This window comes from Bos mutus, chromosome 19 (genome assembly GCF_027580195.1).
Source record: "Bos mutus isolate GX-2022 chromosome 19, NWIPB_WYAK_1.1, whole genome shotgun sequence".
In the NCBI taxonomy this organism is placed as follows: domain Eukaryota; kingdom Metazoa; phylum Chordata; class Mammalia; order Artiodactyla; family Bovidae; genus Bos; species Bos mutus.
Genome location: NC_091635.1, coordinates 8,352,328 through 8,374,929, shown reverse-complemented (window position 1 = coordinate 8,374,929; position 22,602 = coordinate 8,352,328). Strand labels below are relative to the sequence as shown.

General features: G+C 52.8%; 1 protein-coding gene across 2 annotated transcripts in view; it reads right to left on the bottom strand.

Moving 5' to 3' along the window:
- Positions 1-975: 975 nt before the first annotated feature.
- MGAT5B (alpha-1,6-mannosylglycoprotein 6-beta-N-acetylglucosaminyltransferase B) overlaps positions 976-22,602 on the bottom strand; it is a 67,080-nt gene continuing 45,453 nt past the window's right edge. For both annotated transcript variants that reach the window (XM_070389140.1, XM_070389141.1), the window contains 8 exons: positions 22,115-22,248; positions 17,760-17,890; positions 10,591-10,746; positions 9,454-9,600; positions 9,154-9,270; positions 3,500-3,574; positions 2,863-3,119; positions 976-2,460 (listed from right to left, as the gene is read on the bottom strand). In XM_070389140.1, coding sequence (XP_070245241.1) covers positions 2,262-2,460; positions 2,863-3,119; positions 3,500-3,574; positions 9,154-9,270; positions 9,454-9,600; positions 10,591-10,746; positions 17,760-17,890; positions 22,115-22,248 — 1,216 coding nt within the window. In that variant the 3' untranslated portion in view covers positions 976-2,261. The remainder of the gene's footprint in view (positions 2,461-2,862; positions 3,120-3,499; positions 3,575-9,153; positions 9,271-9,453; positions 9,601-10,590; positions 10,747-17,759; positions 17,891-22,114; positions 22,249-22,602) is intronic.

The following is a 22,602-nucleotide window of genomic DNA, read 5'->3' as shown; positions in this document are numbered from 1 at the left end:
TCTTATACGCGTTAACAGAGGTGGCCTAGACGACATTCTAGGCCCTTTGGGCTGTTTCTGCACAGCTAAAACGAGCCTTCTCCCTGGGTCCGTCAGCTGAAACCCCATCTACTGCACACCCTGTACATACTGGCAGGAGCGTGTTTCAGGCTGGGAAGTACAGCGATGTGACAGCTGTCAGTGCTGGTCTCCCTCTGCCCTGCCTGGCAGCAAGGCAGTACCTTCACAGTCCTCTTGAGCAAACACCAGGCCATTCCACCTCCCTGTCTGCCCAGCAGGCCTCCCAAATGGCAAAGGGGGTTCCCAGGATGAGGGACCCTTTCCTTTTTCACAGCTCCCTCCCAGGGGTGCAGATTCCATCCTGCTTTTTTTTTTCCCGTCCTACCCGGTTACATGGGGTTCTTTCTTGCAGCTTTGGTTGTGAAGGATCTTCTGCCAGCTTTCAGCTGGTTTTCTGTGAGAATTGTTCCACGTGTACATGTATTTTTGATGTGTTCATTGGGAGATGAACTCATCTTTTTCCTCTGCTGTCCTGACCTCCCTCCCCTAGTCAGTCATCTTATCACGATCCAGCTCAGAGATTCTCATAAAAATGCATTTCTGTCCTTTGACCTCACAGCAAGCACAGCCAGCAGAGGCCAGACCCAGGTGGGCAGAACCGGGTACAGCCTGCTGGTCAAGCAGGGTCCCTAAAGTCACAGTGTTGGGGTGGTCAGAAGGGCCCATGGACTTCTGACACCTGCAGGGATTTCCTCTGAGCAACCTGACATAGCACCAACCTTGTAGATGGAGTGACAATGTGGAAGAGGGGCCCACGGGCCCCAGATATCTGCCCCCAACCCTGGGTGTTCACATCCCACTCCTCCTCCAGGCCTGGGCATACCAGGAAAAAGATGAGAAATAGCACAACTCCTCCTCTGCACCTCACATCCCAATAAAATATTTATTATTTCAAGAAATAAATCTTTAAAAAAAGAGAGAGAAAAGAGTATCTCTATTGCTTTCCCCCGACAGGTCAGGTCCTTGGTGACTACTGAGTTTCTGTGGCCACAGGGGCCACCCCGACCGAGAGGGCTCTCTGATGGGAGGGGTCCAGCCTCAGGCCCACAGCGGGGCTAGTCCCCCCTCTCTGGACTCAGGGTCCTGTGGCTGCTTCCCCAAAAGGGTGGAGGGGCAGGCCTAGGTGGGTGGGGCAGGTTGCCAGAAAGGGAGTGGGATTAAAAACCAACTGGGGTTGGGTGGCAGTGTGTCTGAAGTCCTGGTCTTTTTCCTCAAGCAGGGCTCTGGGCTCAGGCTGAAGGGGAAGGCATGCCACACAAAGATGGACGGACAGCTGGATCCAGAGGAGGTGTGAGGCTGGAGGAAGCTGGAGGTAGGGACGCAGATGCAGCACTGATGGGGTGGGAGGGCACAGCGGGTAGCAGGCCTAGGGAGCCAGGAAATAGGCCAGGTGTGCTGTGGGTGGGGCTGAAGGTCCATCCCAAGCCTGTGAAAGATGCCTGGGGGTGGGGCAGGGCCTGAGGCTTTGGAAGCAAGTCCACGGTCTGGAGTCACAGTCATGCTGGGGGAGGTTTCAGAAAATGCCCAAAGTGAAGAGAGTTGGAACAAGCAAAAGGGAGACAATTCAACCCAAGGTCCAGGTGGTCCCTGCAGCCTCCGACCATAGTCCCCAAGGGTGGAAGGGAGAGGGAATTTGGGAAAGCTAATAGGAGGCCTCAACAGGGTCCCCCAGCCTGGCCTTCCCTCAGGCCCCCCACCCTTTCTGCCCACATTGCAAACAGCTCCAGAGGGACAAGGTTGACCCCTCACACATCACTCCCCACTCTGTGGACCGTTCAATGGGCCATCAAGCAAGTATCACCCCGCTTCCTCTGTCGTATACCCAGAGGGCCCCTCCTGGTCCCAAGAAGGACAAGAGCCCTCTCTCCATCTGGCTCAGATCTGGTCTTGCACAGAGCAAGGGACCTCTGACCACCTGCTCCTGGGCCACTCAGTGGGACCCTTGTACCAACCTCCAGCTGTTTGGCCACTGTGCTGCCATGCGCCCCTGGGAGGAGCATGAGGAGCCTGCCTGGGGTGGGCACCAGGTGCTTGGCAGAGTCTCCCCCCTCCCTAGACCTACACACCAATCTGCCCTGCCCATGTCCCGGTCAAGGAAGAAGGCTTCAGTTCGGGGGCGTCGAGGGGAGGGAGGGTCACTGGAGCTCGGAATCTGCTGGTGCTTTCTCCTGCAGTGGGGAGGGCCAGCCGGGCGGTCACCCTCACAGACAGTCCTGGCACAAGGCCACCTGGCCCTTGCGGAAGTCTCGGCAGGGGCAGAGCCGCCGATATTTCGTGCTGGAGCCGGCACAGCTGAAGAGCAGAGGTTCCTTCTGCAGGAAGCACTCCTGGCCGGGCTGGGCGAAGGCCGGGTACAGGTGGTTCATCTCTGACTCAATGCCGTCGCAGGGCACCTGCAGCCTGGGTGGGCACCACCGGAGGCGGTCACTCAGTGGGCACTGCCCATTCCCCCCACCCCGGCCCACCCGTTCTGGACCCAGGGATGTTTCTAGGAGGCGCTGGGATAAACGCTGGGGTGGGCAGCTCCTGACAGTGGGCAGGAGGGCAGGGCCACAGGCTGATACATCAGGAGAAATCGGGCAGTTTCTGCAGCCTGGACCTAGAAGATGCCCAGACAGCCTGGGCAGGGGTGTAGAGCTGCAATGTGGAAACCTGCCTGGAAGGTCCCTTCCAGATCCTTCCTCTCTGGGAAGCACTGAGTCCCCCTCACCCTTGCTGGCAGGCCAGGGGGCAAGGCAGTCAAGGGAGTGAGGGGCTACAGGTGAAGTCAGCTGGGCCGGGTCAGGCAGGGGGCTCACTCACTTCTGGAAGGCGTCCTGGCTGTTGAGGAAAGGGAAGAAAGAGGGCTCGCAGATCAGCCCGTGGTCCAAGCAGGCGTCCGTGCAGGCCGTCCCCGCAGCAGCCAGCCAGGCCCGGAGGGAGTGCGCTGGAGGCCAGGCCCCCGGGGCCAAGCTGGCGTTGCGGGCCCATTCAAGGTGGGTGGCGTTGGGAGCCAGGATGAAGGGGCTCTGCGGGGCTCGGGTCCCAGGTGGGGCAGGACCTGGGGCTGCACAAAAGTCCTGCCGGGAGGAAAGCAGAGTTTGGAGGAAAAATGGGGCACCTCTCTCCCGCCAACTCAACCTACTCCCGACTTCCCCCTCACTTGCTACCAAACTTTTAAGCAGCTTTATAATAAAATGAAAAATAAGAGACTTTGCATTTCCGTGCTATGATATGGAGGCTTGGATGCGAGAGCTGGGGGTCCAGGAGAGGGGCGCTCCAGGCCTGGTCTCTGAGCAGTACTGCTGGCCCCTCAACAGTCCATCTCCACCCTCCACAGGGAAGGAAACAGGCTGGAGAAAGACGGGGGGGCTAAAGCACCCTGCACCCCGGGCAGAGGTGGGTCCTCAGACTCTGGAGCCGCCCCACCCCAGAGACCGAGAGTGGGGGACCCACACACCTGGTGCTGGATGTAGGCGTGGATTCGCTCCAGCATCCCCTCACACGTGTACTCGTAGGGCAGGTAGGGGTCCACCTGTGGGAGAGACAGGCAGACACATGGGTCAGGAGAAACCCTGGGGCTCCCCAGACCTGGCCGCTTGGCTCTGGGAGCAGAGATCTGGGGGCTCAGGCATCCTGCACCCAGCTAGCCGACCACTCCATCCACTCAGATGCCTGCTCCCCAATGCCCCCCACAGTGGCCCCCAGGGACTCAGGACAGCTCATCTCTCCTTGGCTCCTTTCCAGCTATACCAAGTTTTCCCTCTTTCCCTAAAGCTCATTGTTCTATCTCCACTTGGGCTGTGATGTCTGCTCTTTCCGAGCCAAACCCTGGATTCATCTTCCCCTTCCCAGGTGGCTCAGGGGTAAAGAATCCACTGACAGGAGACATGAGTTCAATCCCTGGGTCAGGAAATTCATCTGGAGGAGGAAATGGCAACCTTCGCTAGTATTCTTTGCTTCCCTAGTTGCTCAGTTCAGCTGGTATAGAATCCGCCTACAACACAGGAGACCCCAGTTTGATTCTTGGGTCAAAAAGTTCCCCTGGAGAAGGGATAGGCTACCCACTCCAGTATTCTTGGGCTTCCCTGGTGGCTCAGTTAGTAAAGAATCTGCCCACAATGCGGGAGACCTGGGTTCGATCCCTGGGGTGGGAAGGTCCCCTGAAGGAGGGCATGGCAACCCACTTCAGTATTCTTGCCTGGAGAATCCCCACAGACAGAGGAGCCTGGGGGGCTACAGGCCATGGGGTCACCAAGAGTCAGACACGACAGTGATCAAGCACAGCATAGCTTAGATGTCACCTCCTCCAGGAAGCAGACCCAGAGTAACACCTCCTGTTTAACTCCTGTTAAAAGACCACTTTCCTTGGCCCTCACCCCAGACCTCCCCAGTGTAGAACTGGCTCCTGTGTTATCATTTCTGATGTGTCCCTTGTCTCCCTCAGGTTAGGAGCCCCATGCACTCTGGGACCATGACTTGTTCACCATTGAATCCCTGATGCCTCACCCACTGCCTGGTACCCAGTCGTCACTGGGGAAGTAGTCGTAGAATGGAAAAGCATCCCGGCTCTGCCTGTGTCCTGCCCAAGATGCGGAAGGTTCACGCAAAGGAACCCAGAGCATCTCTCAGCCTGATGGAATGAGATCACATTTGTGAAGCTTCCTGCCCAGATCAGGCACCTGGGAGCTCTATGAACTAGGTGCCCCAAACAGAGGCCACACACCGTCCATCTAAATATCAAAGTTACAGAGCAGCGCACACTGGGGCTGATGGGAGCAGATGGATTAGGCAGCTGGGGCCCGAGCAGTGAAGGGAACAAAGGGAGGAAGCGATGAGGGACCTGCCTCCTGGGAGTGGGGACCCGCACCTCTCCTCCACTCTTCCTGCCTGGCCACCCCTGCCCTGTTCACACCAACCCCCCGGGGGCCCAGCACACAGCCAGCCCGGAGGAAAGATCGGCCAGGTGGGCAGGAGGCAAGATCAGGCTGACATGGGAGACAGTCCATCTCAGACTCAGAGAAAGATGTTTTAGCCTTCAACACCCATGCCCAACTCCCCACGTGTGTGTGTGTGTGTGTGTATGTGTTGGCACCACACCCAGCCAGCCCACCTCCTGTTAATGCCATTTTCCAGCCAGCAGCACCAGGAATCAGGTAGCTTCAGCCCTGGTAGTGAAATCCTGCAGGTCTGCTCGAGGCCACACTCCCCCTGCACCCGCCCTTCCTCATCATCAGAGGTGGGTGGAGTCAGAGCCCAATCCTGCCTCCAGGAGACCCCACCTCGAGGGGCTACAGGCCCATCCTGAGCCCTCTGGCCAGGGGGATATGCCTGACATCAAGCTGAGGAGGGTCTTGAGAAGCGGCAGCCGCCACCAGGACCGAGTCTCAGGACAAGACCCCTCCCATCTGACCTTGCCCCAGTCCTCACTTCACCTGCACTGTGAGCCGGTGTCCTTAATCCAGGGGCAGTTCCGGGGTCCCAGAGAATTCCCCGGGTCCACACCCAGCCACATCCTTCACAGTCCATCGACCAGCACAGCTTTTCAGCCCTGAGCTCTGCACGGTCAGTCCCAGCCCGAGCTGCTGGCCCCCGAGGCCCCAGCCGCCAGCTGCTGCTCTAGCAGGTCCCCAGTTGCCTCGGGTACAAGGCTTCAAGTCCTGGTTATAAATAAACCCCCCGGAGAAGAGACTTCCCCTCCAAATGTCACTGCCTGCTCTAGCAGCAGCCACCGAGTTATCCCCCTCGTGGTTTGAAGCCTATCACGCGGTGATTCAAAGCCGGGCACCCCCTGAATGAGGGAACATTTCAGAGCAGCCACGTCCCACCTGCCGTGAATCTCCCACCGGACGAGCCAGCCTGCCTGGAAATTACCCCCATTAGGTCTAATTACAGGTGTGCACAGTGATCCGTCTCACAGAATGGCAGGTGCTGGTCCTGCTGGAATTACCGGCCTGTGATAATGAGAACGGCGGGCGGGGAGAAAGCGGGCGTCCCTCCCCCCACCTCCCTGTCCCTCCTCTCCCTCCCCTCACCTCGAATGGCCTCACCCTGGACAGAGAGATGCTTGAAGGGCAAACCCAGTGAGGCTGAGAGGCCTGAAAAGAGCCCCCACCTGGAGCCTCCTCGCTGCCTGTTGTGGGGGTGGTGGCAGGCAAAGGGTGGGGGCCGCCGGGCTGATGCCTCAGGTCCCTCTCGGCCCCTCCCCTTCCCTCTCCCCGCAAAAGGCCCACGACTCGAAGAAGCTGTGTCCCCTGATGGCGGCCCTCGTTCGCTCTCTGAGCTCCTGCCAGCTATCTCTGTTTTTTAAACTAGGATGATCAGATTTACCCAGGGGGCTTGTTTAGAACGCAGACTCTAGTCCAAGTTCGATGCAGGAAACAGGGCACTCAAAGCTGGTGCTCTGGGACAACCCACAGAGGTGGGATGGGGAGGGAGGTAGGAGGGGGGTTCCGGATGGGGGACACATGTACACCCGTGGCTGATTCATGTCAATGAATGGCAAAAACTACCACAATATTGTAAAGTAATTAGCCTCCAATTAAAATAAATTAAAAAAAAAAAAGTAAAACGCAGACTCCAAGCCACACCTGTCCTTTGAAATCAGAAGCCGGGGACAGGCCCAAGAGTCTGCCTTTTAAACACCTTCCAGGCTAACTGGGAGGTGGGGTAGGAGTGGGGGTGGTTAAAAGCAGAGGGGCCTCGGGCTGGTTTGGAGTCCAGCTGCAAGAGTCAGCCTGGTGAATCTGCAATACCTTAGTTCCCGGACCCTTACGTTCTTGTGATTTTTAATTAATAATTAACACAATTAAACAGATGTTCATGTTTTTAAAAAATCAAGAGAAAACAAGGCAAAGGAAGTTTTCCTCTGACCCCAGATGCCCAGACCCCGCCCGGGGGCAGCCACGTTATCAGTTTCTTGTGTGTCCAACCAGAAATAATGTGTGAATAGATGAACGGGCTCACACGCACAGACCACCCCCACCCCATTTTTATTCTGCAGCTGGGAACACCATCTCCACAGGGCTGGGATCTCACTGAGTTTCTCTCGAGGGAGGGATTCTGGAGGTGGGGCCAGGCCTCTGGCCTGGAGGTGGACAAAAGCCTTCGGAGGTCCCCCTCTCACCCCTGCCTCTGTCCCCACCTCCAGGTGGAAGCCTCGGATGACTGATTTGGCAAGGGGTGGGCAGAGGGAACGGGAAGGGGGTGGTGGTTTCCTCCAGGATAGCATCCCACAGCACCCTCCCCCATACCTTCCATGGAGGTACCTCTTCAGCCCAGTGTTGAGAGCTGACCCCCTCCCCCACCCCTCACCCATCCAGCGATGGATGGAGCTGGGGGAGGAACACCTCGATTTCCTCATTTCTCAGGTAGGACAATTCGGGATCTGAGTACCCCACCTCTCAGAGGTCCCCGCTAGCATTGGACACCAGGTGCCTGCAGGCAGGGGTAACCTCCATAACACACCCTGACTCACTGTCCCTCTAGAACCTTCCTTCTTGGGATCACCCCCCAAATAAACTACTTGTCGTCAAATCCCTGTCTGGGGTCAGCTCCTGGAAGAACCCAGTCTCAGTCTGTGACTTGGAGGAGCTCCCCACAGAGGAGGATTTGCTTAAGTGGATGCTTCAGAAGGGGCAGAGGGCTCTCCCCGCACCACTGAGGGAGGGTCCCAAAGTTCAGCCACTTCCAGGTCAACCTGGCCACGTCCACTACAACTGGAGGTGTACCTAGGCTGTAACATGGCAGTTTCCTGGGCACCTTCTCTAAAGAAACAATCACAGCCGCTCAGGAGGGAAGGACGAGGGTGTAGTGGGTAGAGGCAGGGAGCGGGTGCGGGAGGCAGGGACTCTCTGGGGCCATTTGCTGAGAGGGTGGGCTAAGTGGGGAGAGGGCTGAGTGGGAGGGGACTGATCCATGGGATGCAGGAGGGTGTTAAAAAAATGCCAACCTGGCAGTCCAATGGTTAGGACATGGGATTCAATTCTTGTTTAGAGAACTAAGATCCCACAAGCCACATGGTGTGGCCCCCCCAAAAAAGGAAAAAACAAACACAAACCTGCCTATAGTCAGGACAACCAGGCAGAACTCTGGACCCAGAGCTAAGCATTTAAGACCATAGGGGGATCTATGCCTGCTGGCCTCTGTCCCGAGCCTAGCAGAGCCCCCAGCTCCCCGGGCAGCTGGGCGTCCTCCTGGGCATGGCTCTCCCTTGTAGAGCCCCTGCTCCACATGCTCTCTGACTCTGCCACAAGCTTACCCTGAGCCGCACATCCCCCCAGGGACGGCACACGCAATGAACGAACAACATGGTATTGGGCAGGGAAGAGGACCCAGCAGGAATGGTTATTTTGGCTCAGCCTGGAGTCTGAGCTACTGCAAGAAGTGGGTCCAGAGGGCCTGTGGCGAGCAGAAAGCCCCCACCCCCACCCCGTTCACACAGTCTGACCTCTTCTCTATATACAGGGACCATGAGAGCACACAGGGGGCTCTCAGATGCCAAAGGTGCCAGCAGAGGAGGCGAGCTGCACAAGCCCCTCCCTGCCCCTCCCATACACAAGCGCATCCCCCCCACACACACCAACACTTACTTGCTGGAGGAAACACAAATGCTCCACCCACTTGCTACCCAAAGGTGGCGCCACCACCAATACCACAGATCTGGTTTGAAAGGCAGGGCTTCAGCCCCACCCAACCTGCTGAATCTGAACCTGCGCTTTTAACAAGATCGCAGATGATCTGTGGGCCCTGAGATGTGCTGCCCAAGGCCACAGGGACAGCAAGAGTCCAAAGAACCTTCACACATTCATCCTGGAAACCACCCTGCACCTAACTTGTGCTAACAGGACCTGGCCTCCTAAGACACTCAATAAGTGATTCTGGATCCAGGGCTGCCATGTAAGGTTGTGTAGGCTGCCCACTGCACAAAAGCATATTTCCGCCTCCACTTCCTCGACAAACACACACACATCCAAGTTGGTGAGTGGGGCCCCTGCGCAAATTTGCCAATCCAGGCCTGCAAGTCTGAATTCACCAAGAGGAGCATCTTTTTCCAATTATAGCAAAGACCCAAAGTATAGGATATTGGCGGTCCTGACTGGATCCGAGCCTCACCTGGGTTGTCATGATGGCTTGGATGGCTGCTTCAAACTCCTCTGAGTTGTTGTAGTCAACGGTCCACACGTGGGGCTTGCCAATGAAGTTCTCTGCATAGGGATGCTGGGAGAATACCTACCCAGGGCACAGAGACAGGCAGCTTCTCCCTGTGCTGCCAAGCTGGGCTGGGTGAAGGGGAGGTGCCCCCACCCATCTGGGCCATCTCTCCTTCACCCCAGGCTTCATGCTTCTCCTTCCAGGAACTTTGGGGTCCCATCTCAGAGCCCCTGGATGTGGGCTCAGGCCCTTCCCACTCACCTCTCTGGAGGTGGGCTTGCCCCGGAAGAACTCGTGGTTGAGGGAGCTGTGGGGCGGGCTGAACCGGGACTGCAGGAAGACACAGCCGTTGGCGATGGCCTCCAGCGGGGCAGGGCCCTCATAGGGAAAGCCAAACCCTATGAAGAGCTGCAGAACCAAGGTGGCATGATGATCAGGGAAGGTTGGGTATCACAGCCCAGGAGCCCCGAGAAGCTGGGGGTGAGGTTGGGGTCAGGACATTCACAGGAGGCAACTGGAGCAGTAGAGAACACAGGCCAGCTGTGTGCCTTGGCCATTGTGAAGTGAGGAGGTCTAATTAGGTAATATCAATGGCCTCTTCCTGCTCCAAAGACTATGATTTGGAGAGGAAAAGAAAGAGCAAGGGTTCCCAAGCTTACAAGGCTTCAGGCCACTCCTACAGTTGACCTCAAAGGACCTTTACTCACTCACCCAAAAGACATTCATTCAGCACCTGACTTGCACTAGAGGAGTGCTCATAGGGTTGGCCCCTGGAAGATGATATAAGTGATTCTGAATCGGGTTTCCACGTAAGGTTGTTTGGGTTGCTCACTGCACAAAGGTATCCTCTTTCCACCCCAATACATACACACCACACATACCCAAGATGCCTAAGGAAAGGAGCTATGGTCAGATTAGGAAAGGACCTAGCAGCTAGAAGGAGACCCTTCAGGTTCAGCTGACACTTCAGGGCCCACAGCAGGATCATGCTCCAAGGACACAGTTCAGGAACTTCCAGAAGCAGTCAGATGGAACTCTAGCCTGGCTGCTGCTCCTCCTTTTGCCCCTGGCCTGTCTTTCTACCCACTCAGTGGCTCTGAGATCCATGCCTGACCCAGAAGTCGGCTGGACTGGTGTTACGGGGCAGCAGGCGGGAAGCCCAACTCTTTTTCCCATCACTGAACCCCATCCAGCTCCCTTTCCCTGATAGGTAGCTCTATCTCTAATCCTGGCTCCGAGGCCTGGACACGAGGTTCAGGGCAGCAGAGCGTGCTGGGGCATGTCCACACGTAGAAGGGGGCATGAGCGACAGTGGCAGATGTGGCAAGCATGAATGGGCAGCCTCCTGGGCGTCTATGGCTGGGCTGGGGTAAGGATGGAGGAGGGGGTGGGGCTCACTTTGGCCTTGCGCAGCAGCTGCTGGAACTCAGGCTGCGGCAAGAGGCCGTGGTTCTTCACAAAGGCCGGGACTTCGGGGGGCCGCTGGCTCTCGTAGTACACGGTGCCGTGGATCTCCATGTACTTGTTCAGAATGCTCAAGAACTTCTCCTTCCCCTGGAAGAGGAGGAGGAGGAGATGGGGGCCTTGCTCTGACCACAGATGGCAGAGCCCACTGAAGAGACATCACTGGTCGGGAAATCAGAAAACATGGGCCAGTTTCAGGTTGGTCCCTAATCAGCTGTGTGACCTTGAAGACACCCCCTCTCCTCTCTGGACCTCAATTCCTTTATCTGTGAGTTGCCGAGGTTGGACTAGACCAGGGGCCCTAGGCCTATTTAGCCATGGACCTGTTGTCTTCCAAACGTCTCCCATAGAAACCAACATCCAATTGCATCCAAAAGTTTGTATTGTCAAAGCTATGGCTTTTCCAGTAGTCGTGTTTGGATGTGAGAGTTGGACCATAAAGAAGGCTAAGCACCGGAAAACTGATGCTTTTGAATTCTAGTGCTGGAGAAGACCCTTGAGAGCCCTGGGACAGCAAGGAGATCAAACCAGTCAATCCAAAAGGAAATCAACCTTGAATATTCACTGGAAGGACTGATGCTGAAGCTGAAGCTCTGATACTTTGGCCACCTGATGAGAAGAGCTGATTCACTGGAAAAGATACTGATGCTGGGAAAGATTGAGGGCAGGAGGAGAAGGGGACAACAGAGGATGAGATGGTTGGATGGCATCATCAACTCAATGGACATGAGTTTGAGCAGGAGACAGTAAGGACAGGGGAGCCTGGCGTGCTGCAGTTCATGGGGTCACAAAGAGTCGGACACACTTAGTGACTGAACAACAAATGGAGCTACTTGGCCTCCTCTGAACCCTGATGACCTCTGCAGTGGTGTGCAGCATGGGCGAGTAGATCACACCTCAGCGCCTGGGCGCCCATCTGACCCTACGGCTCAGGCTCTGAGCTGGGAGCTGCAGTCAGTGTAGGATCTCAGTAGAAATAAGCATGGGATTGGCTGCTGGGTTCTATTTTTTAGTTTTTTTTTTTTTTTTTTTTGAGGCTTGCAGAAGAAAGGAAGGGATAAGTTGAAGGGAAAGTAGCTACAAGATCATGAATCAGGGTAGGGCTTGGAGCTCTTTTCAGGGAGTGTTGGTTCCCAGCAGATCAGTGGGTCAGAGGAAAAGAACCCATGGTTCCCCATGTCCTACCAGCCAGCATGAAGTCAGACCACCAGAAGCTCCAGCCCAGATTTAGTTTATAAACCACAGCTCTTGAAGAATGTTATCAACAAATATTAAAATAATTAACAATTCACATTTTGAAACTCAAAGTGCATAAATTTTTTACAAAGAGGCCTTTCACATTGGGTAATGCAGATCAGCCCTGTCTCTGAGAATGATCAGGAAATACAGGGAAAACACCTATGATGGCCCTGAAAATCTAACAAAGAATGAAAAAATTTGAGGCCAAGACCTGGGAGAAAGAAGAAAAGAGATTGTTGAGTCCAGTGTTGGGTTTGGTTTTCCTCCTGGGGGGCCCGCCCGCTGATTCCAAGGGCAGGATCCAGGCAGCGGAGCAGACCTGGGAGAGGAAAGTCTAAGTTCAAGGCCTGCTAAAGATAGGAAGCGTTGATGGAAACTACACTTTGGGTTGGAATTCTGAGGAATTACATCACGGATGAAAGGGTGGACCAGAACTAGAAACACTCTTGCTGCTGCTGCTGCTGCTAAGTCACTTCAGTCGTGTCGGACTCTCTGAGACCCCATAGACGGCAGCTCACCAGGCTCCACTGTCCCTGGGATTCTCCAGGCAAGAACGCTGGAGTGGGTTGCCATTTCCTTCTCCAGTGCAGAAAGTGAAAAGTGAAAGGGAAGTCGCTCAGTCGTGTCCGACTCTTCGAGACCCCATGGACTGCAGCCTACCAGACTTCTCCGTCCATGGGATTTTCCAGGCAAGAGTGCTGGAGTGGGGTGCCATTGCCTTCTCTGAGAAACACTCTTAACAGAGGCTAAATTCTTTTAAAATGGTCTCAATCACTATCACTGATTAAGGTGATCTAGGGGACGTCCCTGGTGGTCCAGTGGTTAAGAATCCACTCTTCCAGTGCAGGGGGTGTAGGTTCAATCCTTGACTGGGGAACTAAGATCCCATATGCCATTAAGCATGGCCAAAAAATTAAAAAAAAAAAAAAAAGACGATCTGGGATTGCAAGATCAGTTCTAAGCCAAGAATAAAAGAAAATCCTCTCTGGAAGACGAGAACATTATTCTTGACCTCAAATTATTTCTACAATTTTTCATATTCACTTTCCAGAACCACCCCAACTCAAAAAGAAAAAAAAAAAGGAACCAACGAAATCCCAATGAAAATCCCAGCAGGCATTTTTATAGAAATTGACAAGCTAATTCTAAAACTCATTTGGAAATGTTGGAAATGCAAGGACGTAGAACCGACAAAATAACTTTGAAAAAGACAAAGAAAGTGAGCAGACTTATCTGATCTCGAGACTTATTACAGAGCTACAGTAATCAAGACTGTGATGCTGGCATCTAGTTAGACAGATAGATCAATAGAACAGAAGAGAGAGCCCAGAAATAGACCCACACATGTGGGGTCAATTGATTTCTGACAAAGACGCAAAGACATTTCAGTGGAGGAAGGGACAGTCTTTTCAACAAATGGTCACGGATCACTCGATATCCATATGCAAAAAAAAAAAAGGAAAGGGAAGGGGAAGAAAATACAAATTAAAAAAACATTTTTTTTAAGGAAAGGGGAAAAAGTACTTCAATCCGTACTTCATATCATATATAAAAGTTAATTCAAAATGGATCACAGGGACTTCCCTGGTGGTCCAGCGGTTAAGACTCTGACTTCTAATGCACGGAATGGGTTTCAATCCCTGGTCGGGGAACTAACATCCCACAAGCTGTGCAGATTGGCCAAATTTTTTTTTAAAGAGGAGAGACATTGGGGCAGAAGCTATATTTAAAGAAATGGTAGCTGAGAATTTTCTAAAATGAGTGAAAGTTCAAACTACAGAGCCAAGAAGATCTACAAACTCCATGCAGGATAAAAAACAAAACAAACAATGAAAACCACGGAGGCTTCTTTTAGTGAAACTACTGAAAACCAAATAAATAGAAGCCTCAAAAGCAAGCAAAGGAAAACACACGCACACAAATCACCTTTAAGGGAACAATAAGACCCACACTGACTTAGCAGAATGACAGAGGGCAGAGGACAAGCTAGAATTTGTACACGATGAACATAACCACCAAGACATTTTTAGAAAAATCAAAAACAGCAAACCCAGACTAGGGTGTTTCCTTCTAGAGAAGGACAATGATCCTAAATGGAATCTCAGCGACGTAGGAAGGAACACAAATCAATAAAAAGGACAGATGTGAGTAAATGTAAATAAACACTGACTTTATGAAACAACTGTAATACTAATATATTGTGTGGTATACAATATTTGGACAGTATTAAAATACCATAAGAGTATATCAGCTGGGGAGAATAGAAATAAAACATTTAAAGATTCTTTTACAACCCCATAAAAGCTTTAAAGTATTGACTTATATTAGGCTTTGATAAGTCAAGGATGTATGTTATAACCTTTACAGTAGCCTAAAGAATACAAAAACATTAAGAAAATCAGAACCTAAAGAATATGAGAACATAATTAGCTAAAGAAAGGTGGATTTTAAAAAGTACATCAATGTAAAAGAAGGCAAGAAGTGAGGGGGGAAAACATGGAACGGCTGAGAAAAAGAAAAAGAGGACTTCCCTGGTGATTCAGTGGTTAAGAATATGCCTGCCAAAGCAGGAGACACGGGTTCGATCCCGGGTCCGGGAAAATTCCATGTGCCCCAGGGCAACCAAGCCTGCCTGCTGCAACTAGAGAAAACCCTTGCGAAGGAACAAAGAAACAGCCAAAAATAAGTAAATAAATATGTAAATTTTTAAAAAACAGAAAAGAAAAAAGAAACCAACTAATAAAATAGTAGATTCAGAGTCAAATAATATCAGTCATCACACCAAATGTAAAAAGGATTACTTATTATAAATCGACTCATGCCCCCAGAAAAATATCAAATCAAGGATGTAAGGTGTGAAGAAAATGTCTCTAAGGCCCCTGTTCAACTTTCTGACCCCATTACCAGAGCAGCTGTTGTTAACGGTTTCTCCTGTGCCTTCCTCAGATCTTTTATGCACGATAAGCGGATGTACATTTTCTTTAAACCACACACATACATGCACAGATGGGTTCATGTCACATGCACTGTTCACCAACTTTTTCTCACCTAATAATATATATATACACATATGTGAGTATTTATGTGTGTAAATGTAAAGTTTTACAAAACAGTAGTTACCCTCGATACATATAAAGTCCTCTGATATCCTTTTATTCTCTTATTGCTATGCTATCCCACTTCATTTAGAAAGGCTAATTAAGACTCAGAAAAAGAGAAACTGTAGGATCTCACTAATCTCTTGAAGAGAGTCAATCTCATAGAAACAGTAGAATGGTTAGTGTCAGGGGCTGGGGGTGGGGGAAACGGGATCATGGGGGTCAAAGCGGACAAACTTTCAGTTACAAGATGAATAAATCCAGGGATTTAACGACCGGCCTGGTGACTACGGTTACTCAAACTGTACTGTACACTTGAAATTTTCCCAGAGAGTCGACCTTAAGTGTTCTCACCACACAGACACACAGCATATAAGGTGATGGACGTGTAAAGCAGCTTGATGGTGGTACTCATTTGACAATGCATATGTATAGCAAGCCATCATGTTGTACACCTTAAATACACACAATTTCTCCTTGTCAATTATACCTCAGTAAACCTAAGGAGGAAAAACAAAACAAAAACAAAACAAAGCCAAGTTGTAGTTTGAAAAGCCGAGCTTAGGTCCCCCACGTGGCACTTCTGATGTCCGGAATGATTCCTCCAGCAGCAAGGCTGGATTGGCCTGCACCTGGATAAGCAGTCTTTTACCCATCCTCTCACTCCCAGTCCCTGGGACAGACTCTCATAAAATAGCAGTATCTAAGCCTTAGCCTCCAGCTCTAGGGACCCAGGATAAGACAAACCTCCTCGACACAAAAGTCATCAAACCCTCGCCCTGATCCCGGCTGCCGCTCCCCTAAGGATGTGACAACCGCGCCTTCTCCTTCCTCCTCCGCCTCTGCCACCTGGTCCCCTGAACTCCGGATGGCATCTGTCCTAGGATGCTGCTGTCATTCCTTTCTTCGCCCGGCCGCCTCTGCCTGCCTTTGGTCACAAAGACCAGAGCACAGATATCTTTTTTTGGAAGAAGCTTCTTTGAGGTCTCTTGCTGTACAGCATTGCTCCTGGCTATCCCAGAAGCTCCTGAGCCTGAGATAAAACCGTTCTCTTCCCAGATCTCATGACCTCTCATTCTCTTGGGGCAGTCTCTGAACAGTGTTCTCTGGCACAAGCAGACACTGTCTGTGCTCACTCCCTTGCCCAGTGCCCCAGGCATCCTGGCAGCCAGCTTCTCTGGCATCATATGAAAATGGCCCCTTGCTTCTGTCCCCACACTCCATGGTGGGCACTGACATCTCAGCCAGGTCTTGGACCCTTAGTCCAGCCTGCAGAGCTTCTCTCTGCCATCATCCAAGGCATCATAAAAAAAGGAGGCTATTAAGAGTCTTGGCCCTAGACTTAGATGTGGGTTCTAATCCCAGCCCCGCCCACTTAACTAGTTGGTCACACTAACCTCACAGTTGATGGGCAAGTGAGAAAATAATGTGAGTACCTGGCAACAGTAAGCTCTGGCTGGATGAGTATTAACCATGGCTGCGACCTCAGAGGGTTGTCTTGGCACAGATCACAAGATGTCCCTTAATTCCTCCCCCTTACTCAGTCACAGAACTCCAGGGCTAAGCTGGGCACACATGGCTAGAGCACATCTACTTCCAATGTCCCCTAACTCTGGCTTTGGCCTTGGGACTGAGACCGAGCCACGGGGCCATATGGCGCAGAGCTGTGTGTAACCTTCAGGAGATATGCTAAACCTGGCCTTCCTCCTCTTCCTCCTCCAAAGCCCCCGACCCAGCACCACCTGCTGAAGGGCAGATGTAATGACTGCACTCTGTGGTCATCTTAAACCACGAAGCAAGACTGCAGATGGCAACTAAAGGCAGCGAGTCAACCAGGGGAGAAGAGCCCCAGGGGTCAACCCAACACTGACAGCTCCAGGGCTTGTCAACAGGAAAGAGGACACACTTCCCTCTTGTCTCAGTCACGGTTAGTCAGGGCTTTTCTCTGACAGCTGGACCTAATCCATACAGCGTGAGAATCATTCATTAAGATGGTCATGTGACAGCTCGACACGGAGTATGGGGGCTGCCCGATGGTTCCCACGATGGGCATCTTTATTATTAACCTTTAACCTCATGTCACCTGCCTTAGGTCAACTGTCCATCCTAGGAGCTGCCCTGTTCCACACCGAGCTGGACCCTGACTTCCAGGGCCCAGAAAGAGCCCACCTGAGACCCCGATGTCCCCATCACCCTCCTCCCACCTTGGTCTGGTCATCTACAGTGCTACCAAGCTCAGAAAGCCCAACTTGGGAGCACCCCCCGGGGAGACCCTCTGGAGCGCAGGGAGCGGCAGGACGTGGAAGGAACACGCGGTAGTCACCATACCTGGAGCTGCCTCGTTGCCAGGGGGGCAGAGAGAAAAGAGGAGAGAGAACAGGTCAGTGGCCAGGTGAGCGGTAACGTCCCACACAGACGGTGCTTCTTGGAGGGACTTTGCCCTGAAGCTGGGGTCCAGTCCCTAGTCCTCTCTTATTTCTCCCCTGCCTCCCACCCCCCAGAATCCCCACATGTAGCCTAAACCCCTTTGGTGAGTTAGAGTGTTTGTGGATCCACCCGAGCAAGGGCGGGGGATGAAGCCGTTTGAATTTGTTGCAAAGAGTGGAGGCAGGGAGGGGAGCGAGGCAGGAGTCCCTGGCCGGTATTTCCAATGGCATTTCTTTTTTGACCACTAGTGGGGGCCGTTTCCACCTTCCAGGGCTGGGGGTTGGGAGCTTCCTGGGGGCCGAGGGTTGGTGATGGGGTCTGGGGGCCGGCAGGTCTCACCTTCCAGATACTCGCCTCCTTGCCGTACACCACTGCCATCTTGCTGGCCTTGCCATCTTTGATGAGCTGCTTCTCTGTCTCATTGAGCTCCTCGGACACGAAGCCCATGAAGGAGTTGTCCGGGGTGTGAGCTGCAGCCAGACCACGAGGTCAGGAAGGGGCATGCCCTGGTCTACCCAGACTGGCCCCATTGGAGGGGACACCCGTTTGGCAGGGAAATGGAAGGGGGTAGGAGGTAAGGGGTGCGGTTTGGGTTGGGCGGTGGGGAGAGCATCCATCCATCAGGGCCCCGGCCCCCTTCCGCGGCATCTCTCACCGCCTCCCCTCTCTCTTTCCATGCAGATCTGTGCTCACAGGGCTCTGCTGAGAGGTCTTTCCTGACCCCAGCCCCTCTCCGTCTCCTTTCCCTGCTTTATCTTTTGCCCCAGAACTCACAGATCAGACACGACAGTACATAGTGATTTGTTCGTCTGTTACTGTCGGAATCTAAGAGGGAGGGAGCTGTCTGTGTCCCCGGCCCCTGGGAGCTCCTGGCCCGGCTGGTTCACGCATGCGCGGACCCATCTCCGCGTTCACACCTGCAAACTTCTGCCCCTGCCCTTCGCTTAAGCGCCCACCGCCCATTTCCACGATAAGAAAACCGTATTCCGCTCCAGGGCCCCACTCGCACGTCACCTCCTCTCCTCCCAAGAGCCTTCTCTGGGGTCTGAGTGCCCTCCCTTTGAGGGCCTGTCTGCCGTCCTTAGGTCTCCGGCAAAGCGCGGATTCGCACCCTGACTCACTTCCCAGAACCCAGAGCACCAGGGTCAGGATGTGCGTTTCAGCTGCGTCTCCAGTTCCTCGGCCAGGCTCCAGGCATGATTAGCTCGTCTGCCGCGGCCGGCTAAAGGAGTGGGCACAGGCGCCATCCATCTGCAAGGAACAGGGTCTCTCCTTTCCATGCAAAGGACCTCGAGCAGAATGCCTATGGAACCCAATTACACCTACTCTACCTTCCTGGTGGGAGAGGTTGCATGTGGGAAATAGGTTGGCAGCAGCCGTATGCCCTTGATTTCCCAGAACAACCCTGAGGCCAAACACCCCGTTTCTTCATTTCAGATGCACGTTTTTCATATTTTAGCATTTTTGTAATCGGGATATACTTTTTTTTTTTTTCCCCTTTTGGTGGTGCCACCTGGCGTGTGTAATCTTGGTTCCCCCACCAGGGATCTAAGCCGCGCACCCTGCCATGGAACCACGGAGTCTTAACCGCTGGACTGCCAGGGGAGTCCTGGGATGTATACTTTAATCAAATGTGTAGATGTGACATGGTATGTCCACCCAACCCCCTCAATACCCACAAAATTCTTAATCAGTATCTGGTGCATCTTAGAAGAGGTGGTGGTTTTCTATCCAGAAAGCTCATGGATTCTTGAGTGTGAAAATCTGACCATTGTAAGGACAAGTCTTTGCTGGCTGCAAAACAAAATGATCTCCCCTCTGGGCTTCCCTGGTGGCTCAGCTGGTAAATAATCCACTTGCAACGCAGGAGACCCCGGTTTGATCCCTGGATCAGGAAGATCCCCTAGAGAAAGGATAGGCTACCCACTCCAATATTCTTGGGCTTCCCTGGTGGCTCAGATGGTAAAGAATCCACCTACAATGCGGGAGACCTGGGTTCAATCCCTGGGTTGGGGAAGATCCCCTGGAGGAGGGCATGGCAACTCTCTCTAGTATTCTTGCCTGGAGAATCCCCATGGACTGTAGCCCGCCAGTCTCCGTTGTCCATGGGGTTGCAAAGAGTCAGGTATGACTGAGCGGCTAAGCACACACTAGGGTTTCAGAGGCTTGGGGGTGGCGGTGGGGGTGGGGGATAGGGAGGGGCTGGAGGCCAGGAGTTGTTTCTGTGATGCTCAGAGCTCAGGAAGCTCTCCTGTCTCAGGAGGCTCTGCCCAGGCCTGGGAGAAGCCCCAGGAGGGCAGACACTCTTCTCCCTGACTCAGTTTCCCTACCTAGCCCCACCCCTGCCTCTGTACCTACTCTCTGGCTCCAGCTGGGGCTGCAACCAGGCCTCTCTCCTGCTCGCCATTTTCTCCCATTTTTAAGAAAATCTCATTCCGCCAACTCCACAAGAAGTGACAGGTTTAGAAAAATTAGCTAAACTAGTAGACAAGGGACAGGGAAGTATTGCAACCAATTAAAATAACAGGGACCATGAAAAAGAGCTCCTGGGGGCAGGGCAAGGTGGGGAGAGGCGGCCAGCCTCCCAGTTGCTCTTTGGATAAATCAACCAGCTAGATGTGGAAAGAGGTCTGCTCATGAATTCCTTCCTGGACTTAGGATATCATTAAGACAGGCAAGTTTGTGTTTCGTTCTCTTTCTTTAATTTATTCAATCAATTAACATTTTCTGAAGACCTCAATAGGCTCCAGGGAAATAAAGCTAAATCAGTCAGTGGCTCCTGTTTGAGTGTTTCCTAATCTATCAGTGGAAATAAATGTATAAGCAAATAACTCATATTTCAATATATGCTTTAACAGAATTAGGTTTAAGAGTTATAAACACATTCTGCCTGGAATAGATAAGGTGATTAGTGAAAGTGTTGGCAAAAAGAAGAGACATTTGACATGGGGTTTTGGAGGATGAATAGAAGATTGCCCTGGTTGGGGAACTAAGATCCCGCGAGCAAAGCACAAGCTACATGGCATGACAACAACAACAAGTCTTCATGACGTTCCCTAGCGCAGGAACCTACAGTGACTCTCAAATTACCATATCCAATGTAAACGTGGGAATCTTTGCTAAAGACCCACCTCTCTGCTCCCGGATCCTGTGTTTTCCCTCTCTGCTGTCACATATGCTGTTGCCATAGTCCAGAGCATCGCCACCACTACCCACCCAGCCCACTCCGATCTCTTGGCTGGGAGCACATTGCCACCTGATGACCTGTTAGGACTCTTCTCATGGAGAAGCCTCATACAACCCTGCAATGGGCCCGGGGAGGGAGTCTGGCACCCACAGAACCATGTGACTTCAGACAGGACATTCCACCTCTCTGGGCCTCAGTTTCCTCATCTGGGTTCCAAGGAAACTTCCCACCTTCCCAATCAAGCCATTGGTGGTGGTTTGGTCGCTCAGTCACGTCTGCCTCTTGTGACCTCATGGACTGCAGCCTGCCAGACTCCTTTAACCATGGGATTTCCCAGGCAAGAATACTGGAGTGGGTTGCCATTTCCTTCTCCAAATCAAGCTTGTGTATTATTCAAAAATCTCATCTTCCTCTAATGCAGCCTAGAACCTAAACAGTAACACAAAAGAAGTCACTAAACACCCAGAAGGGATGCAGTCACTTGACGGGCTGAGTAAAAATCAGCTACTTTACTTATAAGCAAATTCCTCGGGACCCTGCTTGGAACCAAAGTCACTCTTAACTTAGAGACAATCCTGATGAGGATGCTTGTCTGACTTTCTGACCCACAGCCTTCAAAGAGCCGCCAATTAGACATGCAAGATGCCACGGCAGGCAGATAGCCTAACAACGATTAAAAGTGACAGCTGACAGCCTCCCATCTAGGAGAAAAAGCGCCACATCACACAGCGACAGGACAAGGGGCCCCTTGGCAGGGGACAAGGCTCTGCACACCTCTGCCGGCCCTGCAGGGCAGGCTTCACGCCAGAGAGATAGAGCATTGACCCTGAGTTGTCAAGAAAAGGTTAAATTATTTTCAGCATGCTGCATGGAAGAGGGGAGGTCAGTGTGTACACATTTTAAAGTCTCATTAAAAAATCTTGAAAGCTCAGCTCAAATGGCCTCCCTTGCCTGAAGCGGCTCCAGCCCCCACCCACAGCCTGACTTCTCATCATCCCCAGTGTTGGAGCCGCCTGGAACACTTGCATTTCCAGAACCTTCCATTCTTTCCATGTCCATCTTCACTACATCTGTTTCCTCTGCTTAGAAAGCCTCACTGTGCTGCCCCTCACCACTCATTAGGTCTCCATCACTTTGGAATGTCTCTGGAAGGCCACAGAATCCTGTTTGGTCCGGAACCCTGTGCTCAGCTACTCTCTGAGAGCAACCTATGCTCCAGGAGGACAAAGACTGCATCCTCCAAGTGTTGAGAAGGTCACCACGCCGCCCCACCCCCACCCCAGGCCACCCCTCCCCACGCACACACCACCAGAGGCTCTGTGGTTCACACCTTTGCTGAGAGGGGATCGAGGCTTTCTTAGCCAAGGCCGATGGTTGGATGCATCTCTGTCCTCACACAGACCCCAAAAGGAAGAAAGGAGAGGACAGAACGGGACCTGCCTCCTCCCCACCCCTGGGAGAGGCCCCACCCATCCCGCCCCACTCCATGGGGCGGCTGGACACTCACGGAACATGGTCATGAACTGCTTGGGGTTGAGGTTCCAGTAGCCCCAGTTGGTCCGGTAGCCATGCAGTGTGGCGTATTCTTCGTGGTTGTACGCAGGTTCGGTCCCAAAGGTGTCGATGACCCGGATGCGGCACCTGCCCCCACCCCACCCCCCAGGAACCCAGGTCACCAATCTCCCGGTGTCTCCCTGGGCTGGGGTGGCCCCAGCCATGGGCTCTGGAACCCGAAGCTGGCTGGTCCGGGTAGTGCGATGTGTGGTCAGGGCTTGGGCTCAGACACTAGCTGGCTGTGTGACCACAGGCAAGTGCCTTAACCTCTCTGGGTCAGCTTTCCCATCGATCAAAGGGGGATAACAACTGTCGAACCATCTCAGAGTCTTACCTGAACCATGGACCACTAACTCAGAAACTGTTAGTTTTTACAGCTGCCCCAAGGGAGCCTAGAAAGGGAGGCCCTTCCTGGAATGCGGTCCCTCCCCACTGCCCAGG